Source organism: Furipterus horrens, unplaced genomic scaffold, assembly GCF_987537825.1.
Source record: "Furipterus horrens unplaced genomic scaffold, mFurHor1.1.pri manual_scaffold_7, whole genome shotgun sequence".
NCBI lineage: Eukaryota > Metazoa > Chordata > Mammalia > Chiroptera > Furipteridae > Furipterus > Furipterus horrens.
In genome coordinates, this window is record NW_028327177.1 from 116652554 (window position 1) to 116678390 (window position 25837).

General features: G+C 38.5%; 1 protein-coding gene across 1 annotated transcript in view; it reads right to left on the reverse strand.

Moving 5' to 3' along the window:
* Positions 1-25837, reverse strand: part of COL6A6 (collagen type VI alpha 6 chain) — a 108833-nt gene that overhangs the window by 49162 nt on the left and 33834 nt on the right. Inside the window, exons 11-22 of the mRNA XM_090283008.1 lie at positions 25739-25831; positions 24508-24561; positions 22765-22836; positions 22653-22679; positions 22270-22314; positions 22126-22179; positions 20968-21030; positions 16886-16951; positions 15547-15600; positions 5276-5311; positions 3663-3725; positions 1911-1973 (exon numbers count right to left, since the gene is read on the reverse strand). Of these exons, the coding sequence (XP_090139134.1) occupies positions 1911-1973; positions 3663-3725; positions 5276-5311; positions 15547-15600; positions 16886-16951; positions 20968-21030; positions 22126-22179; positions 22270-22314; positions 22653-22679; positions 22765-22836; positions 24508-24561; positions 25739-25831 (690 nt within the window). The remainder of the gene's footprint in view (positions 1-1910; positions 1974-3662; positions 3726-5275; positions 5312-15546; positions 15601-16885; positions 16952-20967; positions 21031-22125; positions 22180-22269; positions 22315-22652; positions 22680-22764; positions 22837-24507; positions 24562-25738; positions 25832-25837) is intronic.

Below are 25837 nucleotides of genomic sequence, written 5' to 3' on the forward strand. Positions count from 1 at the left end.
CAGAACACTGTCAACAGACATCACATCCCTTTTTCTAAATGTGTATCTTCAGAACAACTTTCCAGCCTGCAATTAGAAAACACCCCTATGATTCCACCCAAGTGGTTGGCCCTCTGCTATAAGGGAATACAAAGCCTCCATCAGTGATTTGAGAGCCAGTAAAGCATAACACCCTGTTGTGTACCTGACTGTGTTGGTCTCTGTGGATTTCTGTTGGAAACAACAATTTTGAGGTCTCATTCATCATGTCCTGAACATAGAAAATTCTACACATCTTTGAAATAATACTTTCATTGTGCTGACAAGAGCCTTTAAAGAAAAGCAAGCAAAGAAAGAAAACCATGCTCTCCAGCCAGATAAATGGAAGAGCTAGACCAGGGAGAAGTGGTGCCTTTTGACTACCTCTGGCAGTGCCATAGGGTTGAATGATTTATGACTATGACCAATCTTGCCAAGGCAAGATTAAAGGGGGCTCACTCAGAAGTACACTACAGGGCAAATGGAATAATGTATTGGAGTAACAGCCATTTGGATACAATTTTGGATTCTAGAGCAAGGGAATTACTAAGCTCTTTGAATTTTAACCCATCTACATCTCAATATTTTATATAAACAGATGAGATAATCACCAGATATATCTTTCCCTTGGCATTAACTTAAAAAAAAATCCCAATTTATGATGCCAGCAAGCTTTTAATGATTCAAAGATGTGAATGCAAAATAGCTACTTTTCATCAATTGAATCCTACCATGAAACTTTAAACTTTTCATGCTTTTTGAAGGTGTACATTCATCAAAAAAAAAAAAAAAAAAAAAAAAAAAAAATCCCAAAACAGGAAATCTATCCTCATGAGCAGTAATTAATATGCTTTAAAATATTATGTCGTGAGATACAAGTTTATGCAAAAAGCCTCTTACTTATTTTGATGATCACATCCATGTGTGTTGGACCACTGCCCAGTTTAATTAATAGACACAAAGTAATGGATTCCCTTTATCCTCCTGTTAGCCCAGAGTGCAAGTCCCAACTATTCTCATTCATTCTTCTACTAGTTGATTCATTATATAGCTATGGTTTGAGCTCCACTGTATAGCAGCATTGTTGTTCTGGGCTCTGGAACAGTAAGAAAGACAACGTCCTGGCCCTCACCAAGCTCACAATCTAGAAGATGGGACAAAAACAGCTAAACCAACAAATGTATACTATGATTGCAGGTAGGCAAAGGCCAAATCATGAAGGACCCAGCTACACAAAGTGTGGTCTAGGGACCAGCAATGTCAACATGCCCTGAGGGTTTACTGAAATTACAGAATGTCAAGCCCACTGCAGACCTACTCAATTAGAATCTGCATTTTAACCTATTCTGTAGGAGGTTCTGACACACTTTGAAGTTTAAGTGCTGATGTGGGACGGTCATTCCTACCGCTGGGTGTGTATGTTAGGATCACCTGGGGACAGTTGAAGTTACTGAGACCCTGGCCTCACCTCCAGAGACTCTGATGTCAGTGGTGTGGCGAGGGTCCCAATGCGTGGAGTGTTTTACAGTCTGTCCAGGAGATTCTGAGGTGGAGCTAGACTATATTTGGAGTAGGTTATATTTGGGGTTCATGGGAAGCTCCTGAGGACTGAGAGAAGGGCAGTAATGCAACCTAATTTACATAGAGGAGGAATCCTCAACATTACAACAATGGCTAACCTGCCGAGGCAGAGGGCGAGAAGCCAGGTCTGTGTCAGACAGAATGACAGCCTTCTTAGTAAGGCAGAGGCCACAGTGGGGTGTGGCCATACTGAGTCATGAAGTCAAACCTCATACACATTTGCTGGTTTACAGACAATAAATGAACCACAACAGCATCCAAGTTAAAGTCAAGATCAAAGCCAGATGCAGTCTCTTTGTCTCATTACATACCTGGGGACCTTTACTTCCCAGATCTCCTTTTTCTCCTTTTACACCAGCCTCTCCTCTTGGGCCCTAGGTACAGAGAACCAAAGCATTATTTTCTCCCTACAACAGAATACTTGAATATTAACTTGAATATTAAAATGGAAATGCAAAGTCAGTGATGTGGACAGAAATTGGAAAGAATAGTTCCACTCATGTCTTTGATTCGGTCTTGGTCTGTCAAGCCCTCCCTCTGTGCAGGGAGACAAGCATCCAATCTGACATTTAGGCAGTTGGGCATCTGCATTCAAAGCGAAGAAATACTAAACAGGCATAATTTTCAGTGTTTTCTAATTATCTTAAGCATCTTTATACTCCAATTGCATATATTATGTGAAAAGAAAATAATCCTAAAAAAAAAAAAAAAAAAAAAAAAGAAAATAACCCTTAATTATATAAGCCTGAAACTGAAATATTTAGATGGGTTTTCTATTCAATAACCACATTGAAGATGTGGTCATGAATAAGATAGGGCATGCAGTAAGATGAAATTTAGATATTTCTACTTCTGGGATATTATTTATCTTGCTTACTAACTGTGGCTTCCACATGTAATGCAGAGAAACTTCCATGTTGTATTTGGTTTTGCATCACTTTTTAAATTATGTCATGAAAAAAGTAAGAATCTATAAAATGGAAGAAGGGGTGTTATAGAAGTATTGATTGTTTAGCACAAAATAAAGCCAGTCCATCTATTGAAATGCTTCCCCACAACCCTAATGGCAAATATTTCTCATCTGAAGGTAAAGATGAACTCTTCTCAGCTGCAAGTAGGGCAAAGAAAAGCAATCAAGCTGCAAAGAGATAGAGGTCCAAGGGGCAGGCTGTTGACTGCTCTGAACTCTTGGGAAAATGTGAATGAAATTTCTCTTATTATGTCTGGAGATCTTTTGCCCAACTTCTATGTACTAAGCTGCTAGCACCTATTAGTTACTTGAGTTATTTTTTTAACTATGTGGATTAAAACATTGGAAAAAACTATAAAGCCCTTGCTTGTCCTCATTTGCCAAACAGCAAAATTCTTTCTCAAGATTTCAAATTGAGAGAGAAAAAGATTATTCTAACGTTCTGTAGTCTGACTTTTTTTTCTTCCATCTCAGCCTTTTCAAGGACTTCCCTTCCCTTCTCATTATTTTAGGCTATATTTTGTTCTTTCTGGCACATGCTTCCTCTCCGCTCATGTGATCAGTATGAGAGCCAGCCACAGGTTGTTCCTTGTAAAGGAAGAAGTGCTGGAGGCAGCTCCCAGGAGGAGTGAGCTAGAAAGCACAGGCTGGGTGCCACACTGCAGATCGCCCTGCTGAAGACTTCAGCTGTATCTGCAGTCACTATTTCCTAGAGTGGAGTCAATTTTTCTACAGCACAGGCATCCAGATATGTAATGCTGAACACTTACTGCGCTAAACTGACCAAAATCCCCAGTTTGAGGCCCTATGTTTTCCTTGGCTCAAGGTCTCTTTGGAACACCCTTGCTAGCCTGAACCCATTCAGGGACCGCTGCCCAGCATGTCCATTCTCATTTCACCTCCTGACTGGAATAAAACCTAAAGGAAACCAAATACTGTACAAGTCAAGATTGTGTTCCTTCCCTACTTTATTGCCCTGAAAACCCTTTAAACAACTATAATTAGCCAAGGGGGTTGAGAGAGGGGATTGAGGGATTCTATCAAGGCTTCAGATTCTTTAAGTTCTCACAACATGATCTGTTTTAATATGTACCTGAGGGCCCTTAAGTCCAGGTGAGCCTCCAAGTCCATCTGGGCCTGGGATGCCTGTTGTCCCCTGTGGTGAGAAAGAATCAACCTGTTAGCACTGTTCCCTGAGAATTTTGTCTCCTTTATGTGCAAGATTACAAATACTTTTTTCAATTACAATAGCAGTGCAGATCTTTGTAAAAATATGAATAATAAAGGAAAATACAGAAGAGGAGATAAAGTGTCTATAATCTCATCAAGCAGAAATAACCACAACTTTCAGTACACACACACACACACACACACACACACACACACTCCCTTCCTGTCCTATAATACTTATAATATGCTACCTCTAACTTAGGCATTTGGCCTGAAAAATCTCACAATTTACTTTGCATTTTCTTCAAAAATCTCTAGGCATTTTATATCATATTTATGTTCAAATAGTTAAAATACCTAAGGATCAACAACTGAGCATTCTCTTCACGTTGTCCTTAGGATCTGCCACAGATAAGAATTTCAAGAAGAGTAAGAAAAGATTAGGGAAGTCTAGTTTAGGTAACTACTAGGATATCCCAAATTTATATCTCAGTTGTTAGACAGTTGGATGTGATTAAATATTCCCCACTGATGTCTTTACTAAGAAATCAGAAAGAGGAAATTTCTCAGTACTTTCTCTCCCAATCTCATTTCATTTATTTTATGCCATTTTTCTGGATTTGTTTTTTTGTTATTGAAATCTAACCTTGAAGTGTGTGCAGATGGGGTGATGTCTGTGGATGGTAAACTCTTTGTCTTTATCTACCTGAAAATGTCTATTTTCCTCACTTACAGTTTAGCTACATACAAAATTCTAGGTTAATGGCCATTTTGCCTCTGCACCTGCAAGATATTAATTTGTTGTCTTCTGGCATGTATTATTAGTGAACAGAAGTCTGATGCAATCTAATTTGTTATTCTTTTCATGGGTAAAACTAACTGCCTTTTCTTGCTGGTAGTAATTAAAATATTTTCTTTAACATTCTGGAGTTTCACCATGATGTGATTAAGAGTGGATTTAATATTTATCCTCAGTGCATTTTCAATATGAGGATGTGCCCTTTCTCAATTTTGAAAAATTCAAAGTCACAACTACTCTTCCGTAAATATTATAGGTTCATGAAGCATGTATACTGTATTACCAACATGTCCAAAGGGGAAGTGATTATGATATTTGGTGTAATCCACTTTTGAACAATACATTTGGAAATTCCATTTACATTAGGGTTGTACTCTCTTGGGTTAAAAGAGGTTAATGTAAATTCTAAATAAGGTTTTAGAATTAATTGAGCAAAAATCTAAAAGAAGTCACCCACTGTGTTAGTAGAGTTTGTATGTGTAATCCAATCAAAGTTCAATTTAACAATGATTAGGCCAAGTAATGTCTCATTATTAATTTTTATGGTTTTGATGAAAGCCCCCAAATTTTCATTGTCTTTTAAGACTTGAAATTGCAGCCTAAAAGTTTTCTAACATTTTATTCCACAAACAATATCAACAAAAAGAAAAGAACTTCGGGCCTGGAAAAGACTTTTCAGTCTTCATTCCAGCTTTTTGACTGGACATTTAGAGTTAAGAGGAAGAAAATCACTATACCTGTGGGCCTGTATGTCCCCTTCGGCCATGAGCTGCCTAAAATAGGAGAAAAAGGTATATATCAGTAACTCTGGGGAAAAAAATGCTTTTTATGTTTCATTTAAATTAGGAATGGGCACTTTAAGGCACTGACATTAAAAAATAAGTTTTCACATATTGATCAAAACATTAAATTATCCACTGCACCATGAAAGCTAAATCTTGCCAGCTCTGAACTTCTAAAGCAACAAGTAATTAAAATTATAGACAACTGAAATCTATAGATACTTATGAGAACTAATTTTGGTAAATAATTCATCCTCTATTAAACTGTTATTAGAGGACTTCAGTCAAGATGGCAGCATAGGTAAACACAGCTAGGCTCTTTGCACACTGGCTGGTGTGGCTCAGTAGATTGAATGCTGGGCTGCAAACCACAGTCACCAGTTCAATTCCCGGTCAGGGCACATGCCTGGGTTGCAGGCCAGGTCCCCAGTTGGGGCCACATGAAAGGCAACCACATATTGATGTTTCTCTCCATTTCTCCCTCCTTTCCCCTCTCTATAAAAATAAGTGAATAAAGTCTTTAGAAATAATTACAATTAAAATATAGAACAACGATTGCTCAAGGCTGTCAGAAATTGAGTTGAATGGAAGTCTGACAACTATGGAATTAAAGAAATCACATCTTTCCACACTGGTAAGAGAGGTAGAGATGTGGAACAGGCTGGTTCCTCACCCATGTTGGTGGATAAAAATTCAGGAGAGATATCTCGAGAGTGAGGAGTCTCAGTCCCACACCAGGCTCCCCAGCCCAGGGTTTCAGTGCCAGGGAGATAAGTCCCCACAACTTCTAGCTGCAAAAACCAGTGCAGATTGAATCGGTGGAAGAAACTGCTGAAGACCCAAGGAGTTCCTCTTACAGAACCCACACACAGACTCACCTACTCAGATTCTCTCCCTCTGAGCTCCAGCACCGGGGTAGCAGCTTGAAAGGCACCAGTGGCATAAAGGAAGAACTCAAGTGTCTGGCATTAAGGCAAGCAGGGTCTACTGTCCCTCTTCTAAACCCTCCCCACACAGAGCTGGCAAGCTGATGCCGTATCTGAGACTCCATCAACCTGGCTAACACTGTTTGACCTGCCCCAGAGATCCCTAGAGTCTCCGTCCCCCCAGCTTATGGGCCCACCCCCACAAGTTGCTTTTCCATTTGAATGGCTGGTCTTGGCTCATGCTGCACAACTTCCTAAATCTTCTCATATAAGCAACAGCTGGCCTCAGTGAGCCCAGCCCCAGCACTAGCAGCAGTCAGTCTAGATTCACAACTTGGCTTTGCCTGGGAATCACCAAGCCCAGCACAAGTAGCAGCCATCTCAGATTGCTTTACAGCTCAGGCAGGGTGCCCCAGACAAAACACAGGTGGGGGCTGACCTTGGCCTGCACCATCTGGGAAATCCCAGGCCCAGCATACCCAGTACACAGCTACAGACCATGTCTAAGCACCACTGCCCTGCCCCTACACAACTTATATTCCATGAAGGGTGGAGGGTGGCGGTAAGTGGTCACAGCCAGTCCTTGCAGCTGACTGGCCTGGGCAAATCCCTCCCATTGACCTGCCAACAGCAAGCAAGACTTAACTACAAGAGGAGGGTGTACTCAGTCCACATGAATGGTGCACTTCAAGTACACCGTTTGGGTCATAGGGGAGGCTGTGCCACTGGACCCTACAGGACACCTACTACATTAGGCCATACTACCAAGACATGGAGTCAAAGCAGCTCTACCCAATACAGAGAAACAAACACAGGCAGGCTACGAAAACGAGGGGTCAAAGAAACATGGCCCAAATGAATGCACAGGTCAAAACTCCAAAAAAAGACCTAAATGAAATGGAGATAAACAAGCTATCAGACGCAGAGTTCAAAGTGCTGGTTATAAGGATGCTTAAAGAACTTAGTGAGGACCCTCAACAGCATAAAAAAGATACAGCCAGAAACGAAGGACTCACTAACTGAAATAAAGAACAATTTACAGGGAAACAACAGTAGAGTGGATGGAACCAGAATCAAATCAATGATTTGGAATATCCAATCATTGGAAGCAAAAAACAACGAATCAGAACAAGAAGAAGAAAAAAGAATTTAAAAACATGAGGATAGCATAAGCAGCCTCTGGGACAACTTCAAGAGGTCCAACATTCGCATCAAAGGGGTGCCATAAGGAGAAGAAAAAGAGCAAGAAATTGGAAACCTATTGAAAAAATGATAATAAGAAACTTTCCTAATTTGGTGAAGGAAACAGATATGCAAGTCCAGGAAGCACAGAAGCTTAAGATAGCAAAACTAATTTTATCCCCCACCCCACCCCCCCGCCAAAGCCAAATACCTGTCAAAAAATGAAAATCCAAGAGGCACAGTCCCAAACCAGATGGATGCAAAGAGACCACTCCAAGACACATCACAATTAAAGTGCTAAAGTTTAATGATAAAGAGAGAATCTTAAAAGCAGTAAGAAAAAAGAAGTTAGTTACCTACAGGGGAGTTTCCATAAAACTGTCAGCTGATTTCTCAAAAGAAACTTTTCAAGCTAGAAGGGATTGGCAAGAAATATTCAAAGTCATGAAAAGCAGGGACCTATAGCCAAGATTGCTCTACCCAGCAAAGATATCATTTAAAATCAAAGGGCAGATAAAGAACTTCCCAGACAAGAAAAAACCAAAGGGGTTCATCATCACCAAACCATTATTATATGAAATGTTAAAGGGACTTATTTAAGAAAAAGAAGATCACAACTATGAACAATAAAATGGCAAAAAATACATATCAACAACTGAATCTAAAAAAACAGACTAAGTAAACAAGAAGAACAGAGACAGAATCATAGAGAGTGTTTTGATGGTTGCCAGATGGGAAGGGGGTGTGGGGGAATGGTGAAGAGGTGAGAGGATTAAGAAGTGCAAATAAGTAGTTACAGAATAGCCATGGGGATGTAAAGTAGTGTAGGAAATGGAGTAGCCAAAGAACCTATACACACAGCCCATGGACATGAACAATGGTGTGGGGATTGCCTGAGGGAATGGAGGGGTGCTTCGTGGAGAGGGTTAAATCAGGATAACTGTAATAGCATAATCAATAAAATATAATTTAAAAAACCATTACTAGAGCTATTCACACAAGCTCTAAAACTGAATTTTATTTCTTTTCATTTTCCGAAAGTACTACATCAGTCACTAATCAGGACTAGAGTGGCCAATAGGCAGGAAGCCAGAGGAAAAACTGAGAGAACTAAGATCATGAATTTTATATTATAGATTAAGTTCAGAAGCTTAAGATAGCCTAATTTTATCCCATCCTCTCAAAGAAAATACCTGTCAAAAAATGGAAGAATCACCACAATCATTCAGAAGTTATTCAATGTAGTTTGTTAATAAAATATCCAATCAAAATAATGATGCTACATAACCAAGTGGGTTTTTCCTACTAATCTCACATTTAAGATTAGATTCTGGGTATATTCCAGATTAATACTTCATAGATCTGGAAATCAGGAGAGAAAGACATTTTCTTGACTAATTCAGGATCTCTCAGCAAGGTAATAGCAATACTGACATCCAGGATTTGCAAAATTCAATAACTATCAGACAATATTTCCTTAAGGGACATCTATTGGTGATATTCAGGTCAGAATTATGAGAGGCCAGTATTGCAGACTTTAAATTCTCCTAATCATATTTCAGTCAAAATTTATTATTAGCTAGGAAACAGACTGTGCATTTGGGAAAATAGTTGGAGTTCTATTGCTTTGCAACCCTGAAGAACCAGCTTGAGATGAAAATCTAAATCCTCTCTCTCTGAGCGAAGGAAAGGAGCTTTCTCTACTCCTTTAGCACAAGGGTTTCTCTGTTCTAATGAGTTCACTTTAGCTTCATTAAGAAACATATCTACAAAGGATTTACTACCCACAAAGCACACTGATGGGAACCATACAGCATAAGGATGGCACACACATATACACATAAAGAGTCCTTCATCTCAGGGACCCTCGCTCTTCAGGTGAGATAGATGCTTACACGGCAGAGCATGGCAAATGCCACAGGAAAGGGGAATGGCAGACCTATGGGCTTTGAAGAAAGCAATAATTTCTAGTTAGTCAATTGGAAACCTTCCTTGAAGAAGAGATTTTAAAAATGGGTTTCTGAGGATGGGTGAGAATTTTATAGGGAGAAGATGTAAGACGTCCTCTTTCTAGCAGAGGACACCAGCCTAAGCAACAACAATAGGAAACTAGAAAATGTATTTTTGATAGTGGTGGTTCTGGGTCAAAGATGTGAGAAGGAAAGTGAGTAGTAGAGTTACAAAGGCTGAAAATACTAGGTGAAGGATTCAGACTTCACTTAGCAGAAATCACTGGGGTTCTTGGAGCAGAAAATGTATATGGCCAGACCTGGGCCATGTTCCTACCTCTGCTTGTGGTAGGAACAACGAAATGGAACCTTATAGTTAGGCAAAATGAAGAGCCTCCTGTACAATAGAGAATATGAAACAGGCCTCCATATCCAAAAATCTTGTCTATCGTCAGTGTGTTTGAAACATCAATAAACATTTGTTCTTTGGTTGACCTTGACAGAGCTTGATTAAAATGACTTATCTTCATACCACGTATTTATTGAGCTTCTGCTCCCTACAAGGCATCCGTCTATGTGGTAGTGAGAAAAACCTGACTCCTGTCCCTATGCAGGAGTTCAAAAGCCTAGTGGAGAAGACAGGCCTTAATCGACCACACAAATAATGGAAACATTTCCAGAAGTAATCAGCTAGCACTTTCGTTAACTGCTACTGGGGATTTAAACTCCAAATAAAAGTCATGGTTTTAAATACCTTGGGTAGATGTGAGAAAAAGAAAAAAAGAAATAGAGGAGGTGATTTTTACAATTTTGGCACAAATTTTCAAGTGTTTTACATAGAAAAGATGAAATCCCTAGACATCTGCATGGCTTACCTAAAGGCTTATAGTTGTCTGGTAACACAGCCAGACAGCATTACTCATCTGTGAAAAGGAATGTGAATGGGCACAGCAAGAAAGAAAATCTCCCCAAAGCAGACCTGAGGGTAAGAAGACCCAGAAGTGTCCTCAGCCCCTTGGTTCTTCATAGCCTGGCTTTCTGGTGGTTTACCATAGCCCCCTTTCCCAGGCAGGTATGGACTGATTTGGAACTCCGAGTCCCCAGGAAAATAAAGGACATTCTTAATGGTAAAGCATCCCATTAATCCTACATCTTAACGACAAACTCGTTCACAATAATAAATGACTGTCCTAGAGCACTTCAAGCTATCCCTAAATAGTGCCAAGAGAGGAAAATAGGGCTGAAGATCACAAGTTAATTTGAAGCTACAGTTGCTTCTCATTAGCCATGGCACAAGTATCTATTCTTATTCTCAGTAAACTTTGGCTCAGAGAAAAGCCAACCTCCCATTCCCATCCCCACCCCACCCTCAGCACTGCAGCTTTCTGGCCCTGGTCTTTCCTCCTCCCAATGAACCAATCCATTCCAGACTCCTGGCACTGTGCTCATATCCCTATAGGTCTATCCCCCTCTGTAACAGTGGTTCTTAACCACAAGGGAGAATTGCACCCACCCCCTCCTTCCCCTGGGCCTATCTAGAGATTTTTTTTTTGTTCTCACAGTCAGGGGCGCTACTCTAGCACCTAGTGGGTGGAGGCCAGGGTTCACACTCAACATCCTACAATGCACAAGACAGCTCCCACAGCAAAGGAGTATTCAGCCCAGATGTTGACACCATGCTCTACAACATGATTCTAAGTTCCTTGAACACAAAGGATATATATCTCATTTAGTTTGTAGTTCTAGTAGTTAGCAGAGTTGCTGGTACATTGTAGGTGTTTACAATAAATGTTTATCAAATGAGTGAGGGTCACATTTGGTCAACTTCTGGGATTTCCCTGCATGCCACAGCCTACCGCTGGACATCCTCCCATCTCTGGTTAGTTCAGCAGAATCCTGTTGCACTGAGGAATTCTCAATGCTCATTATCTACCTACATTTTAGAGTTTTTCAGTGATATAAATTTTTTCTTTCTTAAAGGATAATGACTTCACTGTTATTGTAAAAATGACATATTGATCTTTAAATATTCAAATGCAGAAAATGCACTGAATAAAAATTTAAAAGTCATCCCACATCCTCCATCTAAAAATAACTACCATTAATATTTAGTAATCATGATTCTTGGCATCTTTTTATGCATGTTTACAGATGGAGTTTGAAATATGGTACTTTTGATTAAAAAGGGATGATGTTATTCATGCTATTTTAAAATTAAAATATTATATTTAAATGTATTTGAATTTAATAGGAGAAAAAACTGAAAAAATTGGAAATGTCATATGGTAACATTTCTTGAAAATGAAAAATAACACATTCCTAAAAGAGGAAAGAATGGTTATGAAAAAAATGAGGTTAGGATATTTTTGCAATATGTATTTTAGCTTAAGAATATTCTTAGATATTGACTCCCTGCAATGAAAGATGAGGACATAGTATATCAGCACTTTCCCCATTTATTTTCATATGATTTTAATTATCAAATGTATAAAATTTACACTTTGTTCTGTAATCCCAATTTCTGTGGTTTAATCTTATTTCTACACTTAAAGGGATTCATATTCATTATTATAAAACTTGAAAGAGAGAAACATGAGAGTTATTATTATCTGAGTTTTTTAAGGCTTAATTGTATTGGGTACTTATATGCTTAAAGGACAACTTGGGGGAGTAAACAAATCTCCGACTGCTCTATTTCAGAACTCTGTAGCCATTCCACTGAACCATTTTGTCACTGACTGTTGGGAAGAAAGCTGAAGGCAGGCTGAGTTTTCTGTTTTCTGCTTTGACATTCTCATGATTCTTTCTTTACATAGTAAGTTTGGTAATTTCAATAGGATGTGGCTCTGTGTTGATATATTTGCATCATTTTTTTCAAAGCCAGAATATGCCTTTTCTATCTGCATTTTTGAGCTTTTACCTCAAGAAGTTATATTTTATTACATTTCTGAATGTTTTTACATTGCATTTGGTTTGTGTAATTTAGTAATTACATTTGTTGACTCTCCACTGTTGACATTCTATCTCAGTTACTGCTTTTGTGACTTCTTGATTACCATATGCTTGCCTATATTTTTTCAGTCATATTTATTTTAATTTTTTGTTGCTTCTAATATAGCTTAAATTCTACATTTTCCCCCTCCTTTCCTATTGCTCCCCAAGGACTACCAGCTTGCCTTTTTCACTTTGTTGTTTTATCAGTTCTTTAGACTCTTTTTAGAGCAGTCAATGTTGTCTTAATTTTTTTTTTTTCGAGAATTTGGAGAACTATTTGCCAGAGTTGTTTTACCTTTTTCTTAAGTAGTTCCTCTTCTAATGAGGATTTATTTGCCCTATGTTCATACAGTTTTCCTCCTGTTTTCTTGCCATTTATATGCCTAGGTCCTGATTATTAATCATCTGATTACTAATAAATATTATTAGTATGTTTCATTATTAATCACCTTTGAATAGGGTCACTTATTTACTGAATAACTTCTAGCTGGACCTGGGTCAATAGCTTTGATATAGGCATATTATTTCCAACACTTTCTCATCATGAATTATGTCTTTTACCTTAAGGCTTTCTCTTCCTTCAAATTTTGGCATTTAAGAGACTCATGGAACTCACATAAAGCCCCTTAAGTCATAGTTTCTCTGTGCTGTGATAGCTGCTATTCCTTCTCTTGTCTTTACAGCTTTCATGGCCTGCCTAGACTGCTAAACTGTAGATAATAAAAATGGAATATTCTTCAGTTTCTCATTATTTCTGTCTCTGATCTTCTCAAAATTTATAGTACCCCTGAATTTTGTTCCCCAGCTTTTGCAGGAATATGGCAGCTACTTTTAGAAAAATCTGATCTTTGCATGAGGTCTCAGGTGGCATGTGGCAGCTCTCCAAAGCCTCCCTCATAAGGATCCAGATTTTAAGATAGTTGGCCAATAGTTGTCCTGTGGAGCTTAAAGTTGTGGTCATTCTTTGTTAAACTATTTTAAATTTCTTTAGTTGTTTTTGGTGAGTTGCACAAAAGAGGGTAGCATAAAAAACACCCTGGCTTTGCCATCTTTAGCTGGAAGTCCTGCTTTTACTCATGAGTGACACTGATGGATCTAACACCCAAGAATGGAGCCATATTTCTCAGGAGTTGTACAGTTTAAGTAACATAGGGTGATACTGCATTAGCCTCTGGAGAGACGATGGCCTCTATAAAATAATAAAAGTATATCTCCCATGCCAGGATCTCTTGAATGATATTCTCTAAGTTCAAAATACTTCTTGGGGTATGTAAGCTGGCTACACCCTTTTAGAAGGTGAAAGGAATAATAAGTGTATTTCTTTATCCTTAGATGCATTAAAACAGTGGTAGTAAAGTGCTTTCCCAGTAATCAAATTCTGTACATTTGAAACATAATCTCTGTTTTTAATTCCATTTCTCTGGAATTTGCAAAGGAGTATGTTCCAAGACAGAAGAAGTTTTTCTCGACGGAGTATAATCATTGGTTCTATGAACTTCAGCTCAGAAAGTACAATGCATAATAAATGTAATACTTTAAACTAGTTTTTATTTGTGCTCATTTTTAAAACATTAAGTATTTAGAGGGTGGGGAGGTAAAGGAAATTGGAGAAGGTTGGATAACTAAATAAAGAATGAAATAAAATGTTGCACAATGAAAAGAGGCAGGACTAATTTACAACCCAGTACAGGTATTTAAGTGTATTTTATCAAACCAGCTCTTCTTACTGGGTAAAGATTTTCTTTTACAATCTCTGTGCTCTTCTGAGAAATCAAGCACAGAATCTTTTGTTTAAAGTACTCACTGAAAAAGCAAATATATAAAAAAAAGATCCCAAAAGGTTCCATAAGCAAGTAACCTAATTTCACTCTCAGGGATATATTTTTATGCCTCTAAAAATACATAATATTTTCAACAGTATGGGGGTTCCTCAAAAAACTAAAAATAGAACTACTATATGATCCAGCAATTCCACTTCTGGGTATTTATCAAAGAAAATGAAAACACTAATTCAAAGAGATACCTTTACGTTCACTGCCGCATTATTTATAAAAGCCAAGACGTGAAAGCAACGGAAGTATCCACTGATGAGTAAATGGATTAAAAAATGTGGTATAGACCAATGGTGGATTTATTTACACAACATTATTCAGCCATTAAAAAAGAATGAAATCTCGCCATTTGCAACAACACGGATGGACCGTGAGGTGCATTATACTAAGTAAAATAAGTCAGAGAAAGACAAATACTGCATTGATCTCAGTTATATGTGGAATTTTGAAAAAATTTAATAGATCCAGAGAACAGATTGGTGGTTGCCGGAGGTGGAGGGTAGAAGGCGAGTGAAGATGGGTGAAGGTGGTCAAAAGATAAAAATTTCCAATTATACAATAAATGAGTCATGGGAGAGCACCATGACTATAATTAGTAATACTGTATTGTATATTTGAAAGTTGCCAAGAGAGTAAAGCTTAAAAGTTGTCATCACAAGAAAACATTTATTAACTATGAATAGTGATGGATGTTAACTAGACTTCTTGTGGTGATCATTTTACAGCATATACACATATCCAATCATGTTGAACAGCTGGAACTAATACAATATTATATCTCAATAAAAATATATAATGTTTCAAAATTTAGCACAAATAAAAATTAGTTTAATGTATTGCCTATATTATGCATTGTATTTTCTGGGCAGAAGTTCATAGAACCAGCTGTTATACTCCATCAGGAAAATATTTACAACGTGGAGAAAATGGAAGTAAGAGCGGTAAGAGGACTTAAACCAGGACTCACTTTTTTAAGTACATAGCTATAAAACTTGGCAGAGGAATGGAGTTTTAGACTTAAAATGACATCACTGGCCGCCTCAGCTAACCTGGTGAGTAGGCCAAACTCTGACATCTCTTCTCTTAAGTTGGCTGCTTCTTCGTTCTCTTTGCCCAGCTCTTTCTCCTGAGTGGTAACTTCCCCTGCAGCCAGCACCTTCCTGCCTGAGCTTCAGGGGCTTTCCCAAGTCCTTTCCCAGCTCTGTTCTCAGAGACATCCCAGGTCAGTGTCCCCAAGGTATTGAGCCCCCGCAGAACCGTCCTGCCACTCCCGCCAATCAGCCATTTTCCTCACAGTCCAGGCTACTGGAGCAGTGGGGCTCCTTGTGTGTAAAGGCTCTTACTGTGTTACTTCTGGAGCCTGGCGTTCCAGGGGGGCCTGGCCAGCCTCTTCTACCCTGTCAAATGAACAAAACAGATATGTGACAGTAATTACACAGCACTATTACATTTCTCCTCCACCTCAGTCGGTCTGCTCCAGGAAGGCAGGAGGGGTACCCACGAACTGTAGAGTTAGTTCCCTTTTGGAATGTAGCTCTACCCACCCTGGTCATAAATCACCACTATGTGGGTAATGAGGAACTACAGGAAAAAATGCTGATGATGTGGCTTCATTGGTTCATCACCACTGTCTAACTTGAAATTATGGTGTAGTTAGAATATTTAAATCAAACTATCCCCGAGTGGATAATTAAAGCATGCTACATGCCCAGTATAGATACTACTGGTTTGGATTTCTACCTTTGGACTTCTTATTTTGTTTTAGCTACATTGTGTAGATTACACCCAAAGGTGAATAAAATCTCCCAATACTCACAAGTCTTCCCAAGATAGAAAAGGAAGAAACAATTACGAGTCTACAATGAAACTTACATTTACCACTTAATAAAAATTGCAGGTAACATTTCCTGAAAGGTTCTGATATGGTGGGGTTATTCACTCAATTCCCACCATAATCATCAAAAGTAGGCTTTTTGTCTTATTTTGCAGATGAGAAAATTAAGGTTTATAGATCATGGCCCAAGGCCACAGAGATGGTAAGGGACAGAGTCTGAAACGGGATCCAGTCTGTCCCCAAAGCAAAGTCCTTCCACCATATCAGACCTCTCCCCCAGGAGGAGTTGCCAAGGACACGCTCTTATCCAGAAGATCCAGAGAAACACATTATCCAGATAATTTTTTTAATTCTAAAAAAAAAGCAAGTTAAGATGATCAAATCATTACTTGGGAAATTTCATGAGCTCAATCCCAGGAGACTTTCCCTGAGTGTGTGGGCTGTATAGTCTATCAGATCTTGTACTTTTATCATGTATGATGAAGAATATGATGATGGCTTTTTAAGGTACGTGCCCTCTGGATCCTGGGAAGACCAGCCACCCTTTTGATGGTTCTTTCTATTAGCTAGCCCAACATTTAAGTTAAGAACTTAGATGTTTACATTCATAAATGATGACCTCAAGGATATGACTTAGTGAAGCAAGTCACCCCAAATTCAGAAGACAAGAATGTTCCTTGAATCCCAGAGTAGCAGATAAGGATTAAAAGATCCTTTTGCTCCTAAAAATAACTGTTGTATGAAGTATTATATATCCACTCTGATTCCAAATTCTTTATATACATTTCATATTCTATCACCAGGAACCTGAGCCTGACAGGTTTACTTTCAAATGCCCCCATACTTACTTGTTGTCCACGTTCTCCTTTCAAGCCCTTGGGTCCTTCTATGATATTGTCAAATCCAGGAACTCCCTAAAAAACAGGAAATTTAAAAATATTAATAGGTTTTGAACATTTCTCCTTAAAAATGTGACTTGTGTGTAACATATTTAGTCACCCCCAATGGAAGAAGTCCAACCCAATGGAAAACACAAATAGCTTAAGGCTTACAAATGTGGTGTTTTTTTTCTTTCTGTGATTTGTATTATCGGAAGGGAGTGGAAACCCAAGGGGCGTGTGTGTGTGTGTAATGGCGGGTCAGGGGGCAGTGATGGAAGGAGATGCAGAGCTCACCACAGAGGGCAGAGCCGAGGGAAGCAAGGGTGACATAGCGTGTTTATGAGAACTCTTGTCCTGGGTTTGGAGATACCCCTTCTGGCTACTGCTATCCTTTCCCTTAACTTTTGTTCATTGTTCCTGGGGCCTAGACAAGTTTACCCTTGAGGGATGGTAGACCTGACTCCCTCTGACCCTTGGGAAAGGCCAATGTTTGCAATGGGCTCTACCGCAAGCACATAAGCACACTGAGCAGTGTGGAGAGCTGCATCTGCCACCCACTCCCTCTTTCTCTTCTCGGACGCTTGGCTGCTTACTTCTCACGTATGCTTGCCCCTCCTTTTTCACCTTCCAAAAAATCCTGGAGATTTTCCTAATAGTCATACAAATGTTTCAGCAGAAGCTAATTAAAAACAGGCACACATTGCGGGATATTAGCCTAAGCGGGCCAAACTGAAAGCTCTCTCTCTTGGGGAGGTAGGACCACAAACACAGCAGTGTCACCATGATGCTGGAACAGTCAATGGAGCCAGTCACTTCAGTCAACGCTCCAATAAATTGAGAAGGGAAAACAATTATCCAGTCCTACTGAGTGCCACTGCCGGCTGTTTGTCTGAAAGCAGCTCAGATGACCTTCATCAATCAATAAGTAATTTGTGATCACCAGCAGGGACATGTCATTGTTCCAGATGCTTAGTAAGCCTTCTAAACAAGTAGTTTGTCCACTCAACAGAATTTATAGGCTAACAGAGTGAAAAAGATGGGCTTAGAATTTACTTTATAACTGATATTATTAAAACTTAGAAATTATTTATCTCTTCCACATACCAAAGCCAGAGATTGTTTTCTACATTTTCTGTTCTATTCTTTAAATAATTTTCTGTTAAGTTTTCCAAGCAGGATATACCTAAGTTATAATACTAGATAATTATATTTTGGTGAGAAAGGCATGTAAGGAAAAGGAAGGTAAAGAGGTAATGTAAAGCCCAGAATTTTATTCCACTGCATGTATAAACTTCTTGTGGTTCAACTCTGAACTATTTGATTCAAGAGATGACATAAAAAAATCATATTGCAGCACATTCTATAGACTAGAACATCCTACTTATTCTGTCAATCTTTAAAAACATTAAAATTTTTTTTCTTGAAATAGTAATCCCCAAAAAGCACAGTGTTGTCTTCTATTTGATATGTATTATTCCCAAGTGGCTAGGAAGAGCTATCACGCATGGAAAAACCATCCAAAGTTAGTATAATGACAAATAACACAGAAAAGCTCTAGTGGGTTGAATTTTCAGCCATCTTAAAGCCACAGAACATTTCTTTCTAAATAAAAATCCTTTTACATTATTCAGATTCTTTTAAGGTGTCATATAATCATACAGACAATTTAGTAGACAATTAGGGGTAATTCTGATCAAAGTGAATAGCAATTTTATAGCACTGCCCCAAGTGGATTTTGGATACCATATATGGATGACTGAAATGTCTTTGTATTTCAACTACTATTAATTTTTTTTTTAAAAAAAGGAAGATTCTATTTATTTATTTTTAGAGAGAAGGGGAGGGAGGGAGAAAGAGAGGGAGAGAAACATCAATGTGTGGCTGCCTCTTGCATGCCCCTAACAGGGGACCTGGTCTGCAACCCAGGCATATACCATGATTGGGAATCGAACCAGCAACCTTTTGTTTTGCAGGCCAGCACTCAATCCACTGAGCCATACCACCCAGTGCTTAGCCACTATTTCTTAATTATCTGTATTTGTGGACAGTGTTTTTTGTTTTCAATTAGATAGTCTGAATTTGTTTGAAAACTCTAAGGTCACCAGACTTGCCATAAGATGTCACTTAGTAAACAATGCTGTCTTCAAGTACAAATTTCTGTCCTTTATAAAGAGTTGTCTTCAATGCATACCTAACATTTATATCCGTCAATATATATTGCATCAAATTCTTTCTCTGATCAACCCATGTGTACTGGAGGAGTTTTTAAAGACAGAGTCCTGTGAGATTCCCAGATGCCCCACATCCTTATCAGCACTTGGTATTGTCAGTGTTTATAAATTTTAGCCATTCTTCTCTGGCACATTTCAGTGAGAGTGTAAATTAGTACAAAAACCTTTGCAAAATGTTTGGCTATGAAGTTAAGCTGAATATAGGCATTTCAACGATCACCTTGACATTCTGCTCCTAAAGTATAAACCCAATAGAAATGGGTGCAAAAGCACAACAAAAGACATGTACAAGAATGTTCATAGAAGTCCTATTTATAATAGCAAAAACCAGGAACAATCCAAATATCATCAACAGCAGAACAGGTAAATAAATCATGGTGCAGTCACACAGTGGAACACTATACAGGAATGAGATAGAATGAACTGTTTTTATCCACAACAACATAAATGAATCTCACAAGCATAAACTTGAGCAAAAGAAACCAGTGCCAGAAGAGTATCATAAATGATTCACTTACTTAGAACTCAAGAACAGGTAAAATTAATTTGTGATCCTAGGATAGTGGTTACCTTAGGGAGGGCTGGTAGTGATTGGAGTGGACATGAGGTAAGTTTCTCAGATGTTCTGTTGTTACCCAACAATCTATTTCTTTACCTGAATGGTGACTACACAGGTGCATTTATATTCATCAAGCTATCTATTTACAATTTGTGTACCTTTCTGATGTATTTACAGTTCTATTAAGTTCTGGATAACTAATACACAGAATAGTGATTACAGACAATGATAAAATATATTATATACTTTGAATATGCTAAAAGCCTAGATATTAAATGTTCTCATCCCCAAAAATAAATGGTAACCATGTGCCATGAGAGAGGAGTTAACTAAGACTCTGGTGGTAATCATATTGTAATCTATAAGTGTATCAAATCAACATTTGTATACTTCAAACTTATACAATGTTATATGTCAATTATATCTCACTAAAAAGGTTTAATAAATGTTTAAAAACAAACCAAAATCCTAATTCATTAAGGTTCTGGAGACTTACGTGGGAGTATGGTAATGAAAGAAAGCCCTACAGTACAAATGTTCCATTTGCCTGGGCATGCTCCCTGTTGGTGTGGGTCATGCCTTTTGAGGTGTCAGTCCTTTGAGAGCTGGTACCTCTGTGTCCTAAGTTTGGCCTAATACAATCTTAGCTGGCTTGGGTATTTTTAAAAAATGAAGCTAATGCACTCAATTGAGAAAGACTTTTGGAGAATAGAAAAAAAAAAAGACATGGCTTTGTTTCTTCTCTTCTGTCTACATTTTGAGTCACCCAGAGGAAGAAAATGTAGTAGACTGGATTCCCTTCCCAGCTCTGAAGTGCAAACACAATTCTGAATGTGCATTCTCAAAAAATATCTCATTCCTGTATAGTGTTCCACCGTGTGACTACACCATGATTTATTTACCTGTTTTGCTATTGATAGATATGTGGATTTTTCTTGGTTTTTGCTAAGTAGTGCTTCTATGAACATTCTTGTACATGTCTTTGTGTGCACTTTTGCACCCATTTCTATTGGGTGCATTCTCAAAAAATACATGTGAAAGTGAAGTTCAAGGGATACTCACTGTCCATACTCATCTCATATATGACGAGGATCTAACATAATGAACCTCCTTTTAAAACTCTACAGTTGTGCCTGTAATGATTTGAACTCAGGATTGCTATGGTAGTACGTTAAAGGGGGAAGCCTTTTCCTATCAAAAATGTTGATGGAATCCAAGCCCCAATGTTAGTTCACAGCCTGTGCAGCCCCAGAACTTACAGGGTCTCCTTGCAAGCCCTTTGCTCCAAAGTCTCCAGAAATCCCCTTTTTTCCTGGGCTTCCCTAAAGTCAATAAAAATCAGAAGAAGGACAAGACAAGAATTTTTAATAATATTAATAGAAACAAAGAGTTTATATTTTCCCCTACTATGAATAAATATTTTTTCCAAAGTTACTTTTAAACTAGAAAGAGGAACAACCAGAAAAATAGTTTCAGGCATCATATGCATAATTTAAGAGTGACCCCAATCATTTGCCACAGTGATGAATTCTGTTCCAGACACATTTATCACCTTATTTAGTTTTTACTACTACCTCATAAACTGGTATTGTTTATTATCTTTCTTTTAATGAGGCAGCTGAGATTCGGAGACATTATCCATTTTCCCCAAGGTGGTTGCATCAGCTAGAAAGTGGGTTTCTGACTCAATGATTCACACTCTAAAGACAGATAAAGTAGATGACAGAAGTAGGGCTGCTGTTGGTACTTGTTCTAGATGGGAATGAGCAGAATGCACACTCAATGTGCTGCCCTGCAACACAGACTATTGTCAACACCCAGCAACTGTTCTTAGTGTGGCGGCTGCTTTTCATTAGCGACCCCAGTTCTTCACTCCTCTCTGAATCTATGCTCTTTGCCACAGTAACTCTGCAGTGCCTTCCAACTGCGTGTGCGTGCGTGCGTGGGGTTGGGGGGAGGATGACAAGATTCCCTACCCCTGAGTTTGGCTGTGACTTGATTTGGCCAACAGAAAGAAATAGAAATGTCACTGTAAGAGTTCCAAGCCTAGGAGCAAGAAGTGTTGAGAGATCCTGTGTGTCTACTTCCTCTCTTCTGCTTTTGCCATGGCCATTAAGAGGTCATGGTCAACATAGACATGCAGCTCTCTCATCCCAGGAGCAGGATCAGAGAGAAAGCCCCAAGCCAACCTACAGACACCTGAGCCAAGGTTAGCCATGCTCAGCCTAGATCGGTTGAACCTCTCAGACACATAAGAAATAAAAGTTTATTGATGCATGCAATTAAGATTTTGTGATTGTCATGGAGCAATTTGTGGCACTAGTGGACTGACACACCTAGGGTAGCTCTTCCACTCTATTAATCACATCTTTTATTCCCAGTACAGTTTTCATGTTGTCTGCTTATTGAATCCCTACCTGGGATCCTTCATCACCTTTTTCTCCTTTTCTTCCAGGAAGACCATTGTCACCCTAAGAAACAGAAGAATAAATTCAAATCCCCATTTTCTTAATGAGAAAATAGCTCAGAAGGATCTTTATGGCACAAAGAGAAAGCTCTACCTGTACACCATTTAATCCATCAATTCCACGTTCCCCAACTTCTCCCTGAGAAGACAAATGTGATCAGAACAGAGTGCATTACATTTATATGGAAAGAAGTCAGACACTAAACAAGAAGCCTAATTCTGTGTTCCATACACAGCCCCTTGGTTAGGCTGGCCATGGGTAATATCAAAGATTACTTAGTAAAAGAAACTGTCAACAAATAATATATTATACATTGCCTGCAATAAAGTACAGAAATAAATAAAATTCAATCACTGACAATAAAAAAGGAAGCACAACAGAAACTTCATTGGTATAGTCTATTTGTCAATAATCTCAAAAATAAAATATCTCTAGGTAACAAACGAGGAGATAGATGGATATGGTTGGTACCATACCTTTTGTCCATTTAGTCCCCAGTTTCCCTGAAAATAGAAAGGACATAGTGATTAGTGTAAGAAAATGGAATTCATGTTGGGAAGACTCCACAATGTCTTTTGTGACCCTTACCTTAGGTCCTTTGGAGCCATTGCATCCCTTAGTACCTTGCTCTCCCACTGGTCCAGTGGCTCCTCTTTCTCCCTGAGAAAGAGCACAGAACAAAATGAACTTTTTCTTTGGTAATCTGGAATTTGTCTTGGAAATTTGACAAATTTCATGTTGGAAAAAAATTGTGTGACTGCTCATGGTTTACAATCCAGAATTCATGTATGTAAAAATTAATAAGTAAATAAGAGTTACTGTGTTGACAACTCTGTTTTGCTTCAGATCCCATGTGAACACTGCCATGGGTGGAATAGTATCTAAATAAAACAGGCATACAATCAACTGGAAGCCAAGATGTGTTCTCCAAATTTCAGGAGGCATTCCAGGAACAGACAACAAAAAATTGGTGAGATGTCAGAGAAGGATGCTCTACGTATGATCTAAGCAAGAGGCCTCTCTTTTTCTTAAATAAATACTACTCCTACAGTCCTTTTCACCATAACCCCAGCAGTCTGTACATTTTGTGAATTGGAAACAAAGATGTTATCCTCAGCTTCTCTCTTCCCAAGTGGTCAATAAGTTATGTCCATTCTACCTCCACTCACACTGTCCCAAACTAAGATTAGGCACTTTGTCTTGCAACTACCACTGTATGATTTCCACCTGTAACCCCGGCCTTATCATCACCCATAATACTGCCTGGGTATGCTTTCTGAACACATACCCTTATTATTTTTACTTCTACGCATAACATCATTCAATGACTACCCACCAACCGAAGACACCACTCAAATCTTTCCCAGGGTATTCAAGACTCCCAATAACCTAATTCTTCCTTGACATACACCCTCCTCTCACTGTGTCCTGGGTTCCATGTGCCATTCTGCAAACACATGATTCTCTGACTCAGTTACATGCGCCCTTGAACACACTGTTCTCTCTGGAGAAATTTGTATTTGTCCTTACGATGTCTGCCCAAGCATTAGTCCTTATGTGTATGTAACCTTCTTCCAAGCCCTAACTGCCACCAAGGCTGTTACTTGAGGTTGTTAGATGTTTGTTCTGCTATACTCTGTCACACTGCATCTCTCTGTTCCTCTACTATAGTCCTTGTGTGTAAAGGATGGAACCATGATTGTCCCATCTGCCTTTCCCCTAGTCTGGAAGTTACCTGAGATAGGAACCATATTTGTCTTCTGTTTATTTTTATTTCTAGGGCCTAGCATTGTGTCTGGCACATGGTAAGATGCCTTAATATATATCTCAAATGAATAAATGAACTTGTGAGTGGGGGCTGTGGTAAATGATGTGGCAACTGGTAATATATCATTGCTAAATGAATGGGTGCCTGGATGGATGGGTGGGAGGGAGGGTGAAAGGGAGAGAAAGAAAGAGGAAAAGAAGGGTGAATGGATGCAAGAAAGAGTGAGATCCTTGATAAACAAGGTGGTGAGTCGGATTACCGCTGCAAAATGGATCAAGAAGGGGGAAATGGCAGCAATTTGACTCCCCTGGTGAGGAAGATAACTTTTACATTGAGTTAATTGTGCAATGTTGGTGGATGGTGAAAGAGGAGACAGTAGGTTAATAGACCACTAATGATCACCAGAAGCAAAGCCTGATGAGGATTAAGGAAGACCTCTGATTTTGCACACAAATCTTTAGAATCTGACTTTTCCCATGTCTCTGTGATTTGACACAAATGATTTTATATTATAGAGATGTCTGTAGGAATAAATGAGGTGGCAAAGAAATTTTTTGACTTACAACAATGCCCTCTTCTCCTAGGTAGCCTTGACTGCCTTTAAAACCTGGGGATCCCTGGAAATAAGGAAAGGAAGAGTACATTAGCACTCAATAGAACAAAATCCGAAGGTAATCAAAGTTATACTTTATTTATAAAAGTAGGAGTTTGAAAAAATTAGTTCTCTGCCACAACCTAGGCTACATTTATACACATAAAAAATAAATGAAAATTTGAGACAAGTATCCATATAACTCAGGGGCATGTGGGTGAATCATAACATTGTCTATAAGTCTCTCTGGGATTATATATAGTGCTGGAGTTTTTGTCCGGACCAATGTTCAAATGAACACAGCTCTAGTATTTATGCTACATATACAAAAATAGACCACCCACATTTCATTCCATTATTCTTGAGCCCTGTCTTTTGTAAAAAAAAAAAACAAAAAAACTCCTACCACTCTTTTTACATAAAATTGAAGCAATCAGGAAATAACTAATCCAAAAACCTGTAGAGAAACAACCATGGCGATTTGGGAATTATAGTGCTATTTATAAATTATTTAAGGGTTAAGCACATGTTCCAACAAGCAGTAGTAAAATTATTATTAAACACATCCATAGCATGTATGTACATATGTATTTGAACATTTCCTAACCCCCCAAGTCATAGTTCTACATAAGGGTACATAAACTTCTTTTGGTTAGGAAACACCTGTATCTGTGGTTGGTTATCATTTTCATAATTGGCCTGTTCTTGTCTGTACATCTGTGATAACATTTTGATATGGCTAAAGTTGAATGAAACATCATCTTTTGAAATGATAGGGTCATCTGACCTAGCTTGATTTTAGCAAACTACACAAAATATTTTCTACCTGATTTAAATGACTCTGCAGTCATTAAAAATGGAAATTGAAATGACAATGGTATTCAGGAGGTTTTCGTTATTCAACATGAGAGATGGCAACTGATTTTTCTGCATCACTGTCATCAACGCTAGAACACTGGGTAAATAAGGATCTCAGCAGTTGTTTCTCCTGAGACTTGTACAAAAGTTTTTAGAAAGACTCCAAATGAGAATACCAAGGACAAGCCATGACTACCTAGTTTGACCTACAAAAGGAGAAGTGTAATAATAGCTTATCTGAGAGGCTCTACCTAGAAGTTAAAATCACCCCTTATTTCTACCTAAACTCATGTCTGAAAAACATACTACATACATATAAAGTGAGGCATAAATCTTAAAATTACCTTTTTCCCAGGTGGTCCAGCATCTCCCTTTGTGCCATCTTCTCCAATACACTTGCAGAATAAACAGCAGCATGTCCTTTCAGCAACATTGATCTTGAG